The 13,423-nt window shown below is 39.8% G+C and overlaps 1 protein-coding gene across 1 annotated transcript in view; it reads right to left on the bottom strand.

Annotated features, from left to right (window-relative positions):
- Window positions 1-13,423, bottom strand: part of THSD7A (thrombospondin type 1 domain containing 7A) — a 496,216-nt gene that overhangs the window by 29,321 nt on the left and 453,472 nt on the right. Inside the window, exons 19-22 of the mRNA XM_074945848.1 lie at window positions 11,391-11,544; window positions 10,054-10,195; window positions 9,006-9,121; window positions 3,157-3,274 (exon numbers count right to left, since the gene is read on the bottom strand). Of these exons, the coding sequence (XP_074801949.1) occupies window positions 3,157-3,274; window positions 9,006-9,121; window positions 10,054-10,195; window positions 11,391-11,544 (530 nt within the window). The remainder of the gene's footprint in view (window positions 1-3,156; window positions 3,275-9,005; window positions 9,122-10,053; window positions 10,196-11,390; window positions 11,545-13,423) is intronic.

Below are 13,423 nucleotides of genomic sequence, written 5' to 3'. Positions count from 1 at the left end.
TAAATAATGTTGCTATTTTTAATATATTTGGGGGGTATAGTTACCTACCTACGTATATACACAATGTGTATTTTTACATTTCAAGCTGGAGGTGTGATTCCCAGCTAGCTGCCGTGAATATGTGCCACTGGTCTGACAGGTATGTACTCAGGGCGGCTAGGCCCTCTTGCCACTCATGTTGCCATGACTACACTCTATTTTTAGTGCACTAGCTTGATCAGAGCTAGCATGGGTCTGTCTCCTGGAACTGAGAACCATGACCCCGTCTTCCCCCCAGCTCCAAGTGTAGACATATCCCATGTTTAATAGGAAAACACTGAAATTTCCCTAGATACTTGTGACCAAATTTTCAGCAGAGCTCAGCAACCAATAGCTCCAACTCAGAACAATGGGAAGTGCTGGGTACTTAGCGCTTTTCAAAAAATGACCACTCCATTTAGGAGTCTACATGGGAGCAGAGCTCTTGAAAATCTGGCCCCCTTTGTGGCTGCTGAGCACTTTTGAAAATCTGGTTTCCATCTCTGACTTGTTCTGTTAATGTCTAAGTAATGATAAACTCTCCAAGCACTTCTACTGCAAATCCTACAATGTGTATGTGAAGGGCTCAGACACTGTGGTGATGAGCAAAATAGAAATACTTTAAAATAATTAAATACCACAGTAGAAAATTATTAACTATGTTATCAGGAAATTTTTTTAATAATGTTAATTGTATGTTTTTTATACTTACATTATAAGCTCTTTGGAGTACATACCATCTTTTTGTTCTATGTGAGTACAGTGCCTAGCACAATGGGGTTCTGATTCCTGACTAGGTGCTACTTCAATACAAATAAATAATAACAATAATTATTTCCCCCTAGTAATAACATACCACTAATCTATATACTGCAATATTCAGACATGAATGGAAGAAGAATAGTTTCAACCTAATCCCCCACTTTTAAAAAAAATCTTCTAATGCTGGTGATTTGCATTTCAGATATGCAAAGAAATAACTAATTTAGGTGTTAACATTTGTCCTCATCTTCCCAAATATGTTTCTATAAATATGGACTACATATTAAAAGAAATGCCCAGGGATGTAGAGAGGTAGGGTCTCCTCCCTCTACCCTTACTGAGGAGAACAGAAATATCCAAAATGAATATCTGCCCAAGATTGATTTATATCATTAGCCTATTGCCTTTCAAAGCCTCTCCTTTGCTTTTTGCTCAAATAAATGGGCCTATGATGCAATTTATATGGGATAAAAAATGGCATCACTTGTCACATCCTGAGCAACTATGTGGTTGCCAGATTTGTACCTACATTATCTAGCATTCCAAATTTGGCCTGTTGTAAGGTGGTTCCCTTCCAGTAGCTCGGTATACAAACCAAGCTGGTTTGAGATTGAAGAAAGTTTAGCTATGCCATTTGCTTCCCTCTCTCTTCTTTTACATATCTTAAGAGGCTTCCCATACCCTTAAGAAAAAGTCCAATCTTTGCATCTGCACAAGGCATCCTGCAACACGTTAAGATGATTACAGCATCCGATCTTACTAATTCTCCTCTTGTACCACTATGGGATAACCTATGCCTCAGGATCAAGGCCAACTCCATGCTTAAGACAATTGGGATAGAAAAAGGATTAACAAAAATTAATGATATAATACAAAATGATAGACTGTCCTCCTTAGATTACGTATGTAACAAATATCAGCTACCGCTGTCTCACAATTCCTTCTTTCAGCAGCTATGCTCAAGGATTCATGCAAGGATAGGGGACAATTGGTCTGTTTCAACTCTCTCACTTCTAGAAGAACATGTTAAGACACATGGAAACAAAACCTTGTAGGAATTATTTATAGGTGGCTTAAGGTTTGCATTACGCTCTCAGTCTCAGTCTCAAAGAAAAATGGGGAAAAGAATTTAGCCTTACTATCTGAACAGAAACCTGAGGGGATATCTGGCTTAATGTGAAAGATACTTCAAGTTCTTTATCCTTGCAACTCTTCCAGTAAAAGATATTAAAAAGTACTACTGGACTCCACAATGTTCGTTTACGGCTAGATTGGTAACACACAATTAATGTTGGAGATGCTAATGGCCACATGCCAACCTTTCACACATCTGTCAGAAATGGAGGTGTTCTGGAATGCCACAGTCAGTACTCTCTCAAAAACTTTTTAAGTGTTGCTATCGTTCTTTCTACAAGCTTATATATTTTAGGGGCGCTGGAGGAGTTGATATTACCAGTTAACATTAAGAAGTGGATGCAGTAACTATTTTAGAGGCCAAAAGAGCTAATTTTCGAAAATGTAAATCTGCAATTCCTCCCTCACACATACAGATTGGCTTAGTGAGCTCTCTACTACTCCATTAATGGAAAAAAATGACTCTGTTTAATAGAAACTATGGAAAAAATATGAACATGTCTGGTCTCACTATTGCATACTTTTGCAGTTTAGTATATATTAGTCCCCAATACTCATAAGTTATGTTATCACTTATTTATCTATTTAGTCACTCTAATAATTGATGCCCTGCTTGACCTCTTTGGGTTCAGGTTTGTTTGTTTTTTGTTTTGTTTTCCAGGTTTTACAAATAATGGACATTGTATTTTATTTATATGCTATTTCCATCTTGTGCATGTATCTATATGTGATTTGTTTCATTATGTGTTTATATTCTATATAAAAATAAAATTAAAATATTAGCTCTTCGAAAGCAAAATCTCCTATTTTCTGTGTATAAAAAAAGAGGAAGTGTGTGATGACTGTTATTATGGTGGGTTAAACTTTCAAGAGCCATGTATTATGATTTAGATTTTCTTATCTCAATAATATTAATGAGTTGTAAAGCTAAATCTCCCATTGCTGGGACATCTATGTTTAATATGTCCAGTATGGTCAATCTCCTCTGGCAAAGTCATGTATCATTTGTCATATCTCATATCTATTTATTGAGTCAGAATTTTTTTTCCAGTGTGGGCCAAATCCTTTTCACTTTAACCATGTATAGCCTCAATGAAGCCTACTATTTGCCTGGAAAAGGAAAACCAGATTTAGGCTCCCTATCATTCTAACCAACTACTCTTCAAACTCCTGGCAGACTATTAGTTGTGTTGGATTTTTAAAAAATGCTCAGCCATAAAGATATTCCAAGAACAGACTAACCTGTAAGGCCACATGTTTGGGAACACTCAGACCATGGAGACCAGTCAGAAAGCTGACAGTTCAAAGGACATTCCACCACACAGGAAGTATTCATCTGCCACGTCTTCTCCAAGCCAAGCTAAAAGAGGAGACACAACTGTCAGCATGTGAAGTGTGGTCTGTCCCACTAGTCTAGCCTATACTACTGAGAACAGGGTGAATTTGAGCTAATCACATTTGATTAAAGATTTAATAATTATTAAAGAGAAAGAAAAATCTAGAATATATTGGCCTCACTAGGGCCCCAATTCAGAAGAGCACTCAAGCTTGTGCTTAACTCCTAAGCAAATGCTTAAATCCCATTTTCTCCAGGGGGATTTAAGCATGTGCTTAAACACACTTCAAAAACAGGGGTGATTTCCTGAATCAGGGCCCAAAGATGGAGGAATACAGCTCTGTAATTTTAATTTATAGATTTGTCAAAATTAAAATAAAAAGGAAGCAGTATTATGGAGCGACTAGACAGACAGACAGAATTTAGGGCATAGTACACATCCTACAAAGCTCCAACATTAGTGAAAGGGACAGGTCCAGCATAGGGAGCAGATGTGGAATCTGATAGGAAATCATATGAACATCAAACAGGTCTGCAACGTCCAGTTGTGACAAGTTCTTTCCTTTATGCAGTGGATTGAATTTAATCTATGTCTTTCAGGTCCAGATCCGCAAAGATATTTAGGAGCCTAACTTTCATTTAAATCAATGGAAGTTAAGAGCCTAAATACCTTTGCGGATCTGGGCCTTAGTGACCAAAAGGCTGCAGATAGGGATCTATCCATCTGAAGCTATATGATTAAAAAACATACAGAATCTCTTTCTAAGATACCTAGACAACTTGAAACACATTACAAAAATGACTGCAAAGGATAAGAACATAAAACCAGTAAATAGATTTCAAATGGAAATAAAAACACACTTTCCCACTCAAACCTAGTACAGACCAGCACTTAGGCCCATTAATGAGCACTCTATAGATATACTGCACATACGGTAGCTTTCTGACCCTGATATACTGGCAGCATTAGACTTACATTTGCAGTGTCATTTACTGAGACAAATGAGGTAGGAGACCTCTGTTCTGTTTTATGGATCAACCAATGAATTCCTGGTTTTTCTCTGTTGTACAGTGTAACCTTGATTACCCGAAGCTCTCAGGGGACACCTGAAACCCTTTGATAATCAAGGGTTGGATAATCAGGAAACTAGCCAATAGGCTTTGAAGTCTGCTCTCAGGGTCAGCTCTTCTGAGCACAGACTTCAAAGCCCGCAGAGCCGACTCTATGCAATTACAGAGAACTGGCTGGCTTCCCCGAGGCTGGCGTGCTCAGCAGGACTTCAGCAGCTGGAGAAAGAGAAGCCCCAGAGGGAAGCAAAGGGTGAACAGGAGAGAGTCACAGCCCAGATTACAGAGTGCTGGCTGGCTTCCCCAAGCCTGGTGTGCTGAAATGCACTATAGTTCCCTGTAATCAGGACTCCAACTCTCTCCTATTTATCCATTGTTCCTCTCCCTTTTCTCTGGTATAAGAAGTCCCTCTGAGCTTCCTGGCCCTGGAAACTGTGGCTGGCTAAGCATTTGGAAAAATATACAAACTTCCCCCATCTGGAAATCCCAATGGTCACAGCCTTCTGTTGGATAACAGGTGGTTTCTGATTAGTGATTTTCAAATACTGAAGTTGTCCTGAATATGTAAAAGTTAAGCATTCTGTATTCTTGGCTATACCTGGCAGGGGGCAGCAGACTGCCAGACAAGCGTCCTCTGCAAATTGTGTTACTTTGTGTCCACAGACACACACTTGCATGTCTGCAAGTATATCTGTTACTCAACAAGAAATCTTTGTCTACCCTCGGCTGGAGATTTATCATGTAAGGCTGACCAACAGAGTGTGTACTAATAAAGTAGTGAAGCTTGCTGTCCGATACAGACAAAATGCTTGTCTCCAGATTTGTAAATGCAAGTAAATGAGTAACAATAAACTCACAGGTATTTGCAGAGGGTGAGGTGGGGGAGACATTGTGAATTAGGTGATTTGAATTTTAAAGAGCCCAAGGAAATGGCAGGAAGAGTTCCATGATGTGCTAATTTTACAACAGACAGCGACCAAGTGATCCACTACTAATGTTCCTTGAGAGTTTACACAGAAATATACGACTTGGAAAAAAGCTCTGGAAATTGATTTATCCTGGCAGTAATCAGGATGATTGGATAACTTCTTTAGCCGATTGACTGAAACTAATGTCAAATCATACAGACCGCATTAGGACAGTAACTACTGGTATAGCATCAGGATGGAATTTTAGAATTTTACTAGGCATAAGCTTGCATCTGAATATAATGATGATAGCTCTGCAGAGTGTAAGATAAGGTTTTATTGTTCTCTTGGATAATGTAATTATATGTAGCCATAACATTTTGGCTGATGATATCTCTACTTATTAAAAATTCAGATTAGGGATGGCTATTCTAATCTCTGTTCTCTGCATCTATCTTAAGTAAAAACAATGACAGTTACCAATTTTGATGTAAATAAACATAGAATGAGTTTTGTATAACTAATGAGTCTGTAATATTAGTTAGACACAGGTGTCTGTCTGTTTGTTATGCACCACCACACCACCACACCACACATACTTAAAGGAAATGAGATTAAAAAGGCTTTACTACAATGCATATTGTACACATTATAAAAATATAAAGAGAACACTTTTAATCAGATTAGCAAAAAGTGCATAATACATAGAAAAGTCTGTCATTTCTTAAATCCCACTTCTTCTGATGACATGGAAGTTCACAGAGTTCACTTTCACTCCCCCAGATTGAAAGGTCTTTTAAGATTCCAACAGCTTGGCTTTCTTGTTAATCAGGTAAACAGGTCTTATGCTACAGTTATTGGATTAGTCACTGACCTTGATGTGCCACTTCTTCATAAAACATAACAAATAGAAGGGCTTGAATGGTAAGACTGGTCGTGTATCAGGGCTTTGTATATGCAGACTACGTGAATACCCTCTGTGGTCTTGAATTAAAAACCTCGTGGATCATTGTATGCAGGGCCGGCTCCAGGCACCAGCGTTCCAAGCAGGTGCTTGGGGCGGCAGTCAGAAAGGGGCAACAGAGTTTCCGCGGTGGCGGCAATTCGGCGGCAGCTTCTCCGTTCCGCTGGCCCCGGCAGCAATTCGGCGGCAGCTTCTCTCTCTCCTGCAGTCCACGGCAGCAATTTGGCGGTGACAGGTTTGGTTTTTTTTCACTGCTTGGGGTGGCAAAAACGGTAGAGCCGGCCCTGATCGTATGTTGTCCTCCCAAAGTAGGACTGTATTGCTGCGGTCACTGGTAAATGGTGGTGTGGCTGCCAGGACTTCTGTCTGGCTAGCCACTCAAGGCCAGAAGTTTTTGAAATAGTTGTTCCACTGCCTCCATTGTCCTCACTGTCTAACCAGCCAAACACCCACCCCTTAATTAGGGAAAAGCTGCTCAAGGCTTCTCCAATGAGATCTCTATTTACAAAGTAACAATAATTTGCCCTGTATACTGCCCAAATTCACAGTTTGTAGATACATAATAAATCACTAATATATGGGATGAACTACTACAGCTTTACCGAGAAAGAAATCCATTTTTACTTATTGTTTCATGAAAGGCATTCACTCTGTTGACATGTTCACATGGACAGACCATAACTTATACAATGTCTCATTATATAATAATCAATATGGTAATCTCCTAAAAATAGCTTGAGCACCAAATTCTGTCTTCTAATGCACAGACAGCTCCCGTTAACTTCTGTGGAGTTTGCTGGCAGGCATCCAAGGGCTGACTTTTTGCCCCGAGACTTTAGAATGTAAATGGTCATATTAATAGGGCTGATCATACTCCCAAGATCCATATGCAGAGGAAAACTTTGCGTGCTCAGAAGAGAGGATATGTCAGTGGCCTCCACTGCAGCATCCTTTGCTCAGAACCTTTGGGTTCAGAGTTCCACATGGGCATTGAGTGAGTTGGGAGAGGAGTGGGCAGATCAGGAGGGACACAAACAGTGTACGGGGAGACTTTGGAAAACCAGTAAAGTGCCTGAAACCACTATGGCTTATTGCTAAAAGCAACCAAGACAGAAGGCTGTAAATTGGCAAAGTCAGCAGGCTTAGCTTAAGCAAGGCGGGAGGGGGGTCTTTGGGTGGCACAGAGAGGGCAGCTTGACCCTCCATCCTTCCTGATAAGAATTGTGTTGAAGTGGCTGATACATGCATTTTAGAAGAGCAGGATGTGCCCCAGGAATGTCTATTGGGGGCCTCAAGGCTGCAAACTCTGGAAAAACCCACACCTGGTTAATTGATAATCAGAAGGAACCTTTTGCTGGACCACTGAAACTGCTTGTAACAAGTTTTCTTTAAGGGACATGTCTAATGTATAAATAAGGGGGGGAAAGTTTGAGGTAGTTGGACTCTTTTTGGACTCTCCTCTGGATACATCTTGCAGTCCCCACCGGCAGATGGAAGATTTGGCGACCAGAAGCCTGCCGCTGTGTCACTCGAGAGCCACACTCAGCTTTGGTAATTATCAAGGGTTGGGGGTGTTTTACTAACCTGTTACGGATGGCTGTATAAGTGCTTGAGACTAAGTAAAGTTTAGCTTTAAGTGAAAGCACTCTTGTGTTATCCCGTTTGTGCCAGCCATCTATCGGCCGGACGGCCGTGTCTCCCCTGATTTATTTCCTGACACCACCTCGCACAGAGTAAAAGTTACCAAAAGCTTTGGGTTGAAAGAACCCCGGGTAACAACAGCACCAGCTTGGCAGAATTTCTCTCAAATGTAACACTGCCCAGTATGTATTAACTTTTCATAGCTCCCTCCAGCACTGGCAACCCTCCCTCTTAAGGACGAGTCCTGAGAAGCAGCTGTCGACAAGGGAAGTCCATTGGAGAGGGGGGAAAGGATGCTGATAAAATTGAGCTATTGTGGAGGGCACATGGTCTCTGTGCATGTGATTCTAGTCTCCTGCTTTCAGGTGATTTAATGTCTGTTCTGTTTGGGGGCTGAGGCAATTTCATCCACTTTCCATTGGAACAACTAGGAAGATTTCTCTGTAATGCAAACCTTGGTGTATTCTTCCCCATAGTCCTTCCTGGCATGATCTGTACAGTATCACTCATTACTAGATACAGTCTCCTTTAACAGACCCATGAAATGACAAAAGCAATAGTATTATCTGCCTTGAGCAGTCATTTAAAAACGGATTCATGAAACAGTTACATAAAATTAAGGTGATCCATCTGCTGAATATTACTCCCACTGAACATGCTTATGTAAGAAGTTCCATTTCCTTGTTAATGCAGCAAATTTTTCATACAGCTTGGATGTTTCTCATCTTACACAGCTGGGTACAAGAAGCTAGCACTCAGCCTGGCTGCAGAATGGCACATGACACACGGTTAGCAACACACTGAATAAATGATTGATATCGGCAGCTGTCCAAGGTACTACACAGAAATCACATCAAATTGGAATGATTTGCATTCTGATTAAGATCTATTACCTTTATTCGCCATGATTGCTTATTGTTCCCAAATCATTTCTTTCAGGATATAATCATCAGCACCCCTTTGTGGGTGCACACATAAGCTATCAGAGGAAATTTTATGAAGAAATCACAGGTGATGACACAGCCTCATTTCAAGGAGTACTTAACAGTCCATGAATAATGTTGAGAAACATCTGTTGGCGATGGGTTACATGCAGCACAGGTCAGCTAGCTCAGCATGAATTAAAGCTATTAGGAAGAGTTTAGTCACAAAAGGAAAAGAGCCTCCCACTCACCACTTCACAATACTTCAGGTCAACTGATTTGCCATCACTGCGAACACAATCTAGCATTCTTGTTTTGATGCCATTACCACAAACTGCCTTCTCGCTAAGCTGACATGTACTCCAGTCTGGAAATAAACGAAACCATCAGGACAAGATGCCAATGAAACTGATTTCAGATGAAGCTTTGATTACTTGAATAATACATTTAATTCAAACAGCCTAAAAATAACCCTCGGAATCAATTTTTACATATTCAAAAAGCTCATGGAACCCATTAGCGAGACATATTGGAAATAACCATAGTTAGGTACCCAGTGACATGATGTATTTCTGAAAAGTCAAATATTGTGTTTATCTGGATTTTTTGGGGGTAAGTCACACACACACACACACACACACACACACACACACACATACATACATACATACAATGGCCAGAGAAATAGGCTTTCTAGGGCTATAGAAGTCATATGAGTCTCAAATTACATAGTTCCTCAAGAGCATTTTCTCTGAATCATCAAACAGTTTCACTCTATTTTCACTACAGACTGTACAAACCATATTACATAACACAGGAAAGCAGAAAGACCTATACTTTGAGTACAATGAATGCCTCTTATAGGTATTTTATTTCTTCTTACACACAACCCCCCTTCACTATTAACACAGTTTCACTACAAACAGAGAGGGCCTCCCTAACAAGAGAGACACCTTGGATATGGTGGCAGACAGATGGTTATAGTTAGTTGCAGGGAGGAGTAGGGGCTTCTGGAAGGCCAAAACTTCAACTCTAAGGGAAGCAGCGGTAGCATAACCAAACCAGCTCTTCTTTACTACCTGCTGAGAGCAACTTTAGCAAGACTGAGTGAAAGAGATTCCTCTAGTACTTCTTTTGGATCAGAACTAAAGGACCATGAGCCCTGGTTTAAAGCCAGGTGCTAATTGGGCAAACTTGACTCATACATTAATTTTTAGCTGTATGTAAAACTAAATTGTGAAAATAGGTAGAGCTCTTATATTTTTACAGCCTGTTATTAGATTTTAAGGACGCTAATACCTGTCACATTGTAATCATAGTGGTAACAGTTTTTGTTCAGACTGCAAGGTTCTGTCTCAGTGGAAGCAGGACAAGCCTTTCCTTCATCAGGTTGTCTTAGAGGCTCCGCTGACCTTTCACGCACATTACTTCCATTGCAGGGCTTGAAAAGGAAAACAGAAACAATTATTTTTGATATATTCAGTTTCTCTACCTACAAACATAATAGCCTTGTAAGCATCCTTTTTACAAAATGCTAATGTAAAACAATGACATTATACTTTGCCTAGAAGGGACTGTTTCCTTGTTATTTTATGGGAGGATTTAGTTTGCTATTTTATCTTAGTAATAATACCTAGGAATTAATAATACCGAATTACCTTGGTAATGCCTTAATAATTCCCTATCTAGTTCACATTTCATTGATACTGCCTTAAAGCAACTGAGCATCTGAATTTCCAGATTATGAGCTGTCTCTCCAAAATCTGCAGTGCACTGACTCAGATGCTGAGGAAAAAACCCTAAGTCCCCAAGCTTCTGAAATTGAGAACCCCATTTTTAGCCTCACTGGCTTTGCTTTCTCACCTGAGACTCCAGACAGCCAAAAAACACAAGGCTGATGGATTAAGCTATCTTTAATTTCACCTAAGTCTTTTACCTGCATCTTTTTGCTCTTCACAGATAATTCTCTCACTAAAGAACACCCAGGCTAAGTCTACACTATAAACTTACATCAGTATTACCACGTCACTCAGGGATATGTAAACGCCACATCTCTGACATAATTATACCGATCTAACCCACTGTGATACAGCACATTTCCCACTGACATAGCTACCCACCTCTCGCAGAGGTGGAGTACCTACACCTATGGGAGAAGTTCTCCCTTTGGTGAAGGTAGCATCTTCACTGAAGCACCTCAGCAGAATAGCTGCATCAGTGTAGCTGGGCCACTGCAGCGTTTTAGTGTAGACCTGCCCCTACTGTGTTTTTACAGAGAGAGATAAAGCCAGATTGAACAGGATCTAAGAACTGTGGGGTCTTTAAATATTACCAAAGCTGGCTCATCCAAAATTAACCTTCCCTAAAAATGGAGGGCAATAGCTCATGAAAGTGTCAACATTAAGAGGTGATTTCTTGAGCAACTGCTTTTAATGAAGAAATGCTGACACGCTGCCCTCTTGATGGGATTGTTGACAATCTGCTGTTGCCAGTAATGCAGTTGATAGGAACTTATAATCATTTGCATGTGTGTCTACTGTTAAGTGTAGCATCTCTGCATAGTAACTTGAGGCTTACTTTCTTTAAATAAAATAGTCTTGAAACTTTAAATGTCAAGGTGTTAACATGTTTCCTACCAAGGAACATCTAGACCACTGGCCCCATTCAGACATAACACAGTCTTCAGGGCATGGCAATGTGCATCTTCTAGCACCAAGAGGCATCTCTTCAGGGTCACACAGGTAGTCCTCAACAGTGTCAGAAGGACCATCCACGGTGTTTTGCATGCATCTGGAAAAATATAAGGCTACAAATAAAAACATATTTGCCATGGATTTCCTACAATAACTGCATCCCTTACACTAACATAATGTGGCATTTTAGCAGTTTGACCACAAGCAATATACAAATAGAAAAATCTAGAACATTTTTGATATAATCCAAATAAATAATGAACTATAAAATACAGATGAGAATTTGAAAAAGTCAAAATATCCCCAGTATTTTTCTGCTGCATATCGGTTGAAGCTCAGGGCTACCTAGGAGTGAGAAGCTCCTGAGTTCTAATCCTGCACAGCCGCTGCCTTGCTGAGTGAATGTGCACAGATTCTCTGCATCATTTTACCCATCAGTAAACTGGAACTGCACAACTTCTTACCTCTGAGAGTTATGAGGATAATTCTGTTAATATTTGTAAATCTCCTTCCAAATTCCAGCTGTTTGGAATTGTTTCTTCAGTTACATGCCTCTTTTTTTTCTGATATCTTCAAAGCCTTTAGCTTTGCTTACATTAGCATCCAGAGGCCCCATCAAGATCGGGGCTCTATTGTTCTCAGTGCTTTATAGCCAAGATGGAACACAATCCTTGTTCTAAAGAATTTTCAATTTAAACAGGTCTACTCTTCCCAGCCCTCACAGCTGCTGCCAGAATAGGGGGCATGGCAAGGGTCAATTAACGTTGCTTGGAGTTGATTCGCAACACAGTGGGGGAAGAGCCAATGCGACGGTTAAACTTTCACTTTCTCTGCAATATTTTATAACGATACCATTGTATTATATTACCAATTCCTGTATACCTGAAGATCTCATGCTGTCAGTCTGAAAACATTTTTAAAATGAGATTATTTTAAATGAAGACAACCAACAGAGATGCTGTATCTGCAAAAATCTGTTTGATGGAATTAGTTATCTAATGAGAGTTAGTATATGGATGGCAAAAAGGAAGGCAGTTTTTTTTGTGTTCATCCCAAAGGGCTGAAATTCCTTTCTTTGGCATAAATAATAGATTTTCCTCTCTAGCTTTGATGGTAGTGTCAAAATCTATGTACCTCTGGACAGAGCATAAAGCACCACCACCACCATCACCAGTACTTACCGCTTTTTTAAAAAAAGAATAAACTCTTGGCGGGACTTCCAATATCTATTTTGGTTGCTGTTATATTAGAGTAAATTATGCACTTTAATATTTGTGACAAGCGAAAACTAAAAATCTGACCTTCAAATATATTGTTCAGTTCAAGGAACGCTTCTGTTTTAAACATAATCTGGTCAAATCTAGCAACTGCTACAGTACTTGTGGTACATTAAAGAGAACCTTTGGCAATTAATGTATCTGGCCCTCAAATGGGTCCTGTAGACTGAATTCATTTTATGGCTTGTCATTCTATCATGCAGACAGAGATAACTTCTTTAATTGTGTATTGCTCTATAGGTAGCCTTAGAGAATAATATATAATCAACACTGCACTTCTTGCTATGTACATTACCATGCAAGACTTCTCTTCAGCAAGTCTTTGAGTAGAGGTGTAAGTCGATCAGTAGACAGGATGCTTGGATCAGATTCAGCAAATATTGGAATGAGATTTCTGGACTTGTTTTACTAAATTCACTCTTTACACAGTTTTACATTTACAGAATGGGCGGGGGGGGGGGGGAGAATGTACCTAACTTCTTTTTTTTTTTTTAACTAAAGGGGAAAAAGTCAGCATTCTGAACCAGGCTGAGTCTGACACAGAATTGCAATGTACGACTTGGCTTTCAGTTTAACTACTCCAGGCAGCTCAGTTTTTCAACTTCATTGTACTACAAGTGTTCAACAACTGCAAGAAGGTTTTGGTATTAACAAATATGCATGTTTTTTAAAAATGATTTTTCTTTCCTTTTCAGAAGT

The sequence above is a fragment of the Natator depressus genome, chromosome 2 (assembly GCF_965152275.1).
Source record: "Natator depressus isolate rNatDep1 chromosome 2, rNatDep2.hap1, whole genome shotgun sequence".
Taxonomy (NCBI): Eukaryota; Metazoa; Chordata; order Testudines; family Cheloniidae; genus Natator; species Natator depressus.
This window is presented reverse-complemented; position numbering and strand designations above follow the sequence as displayed.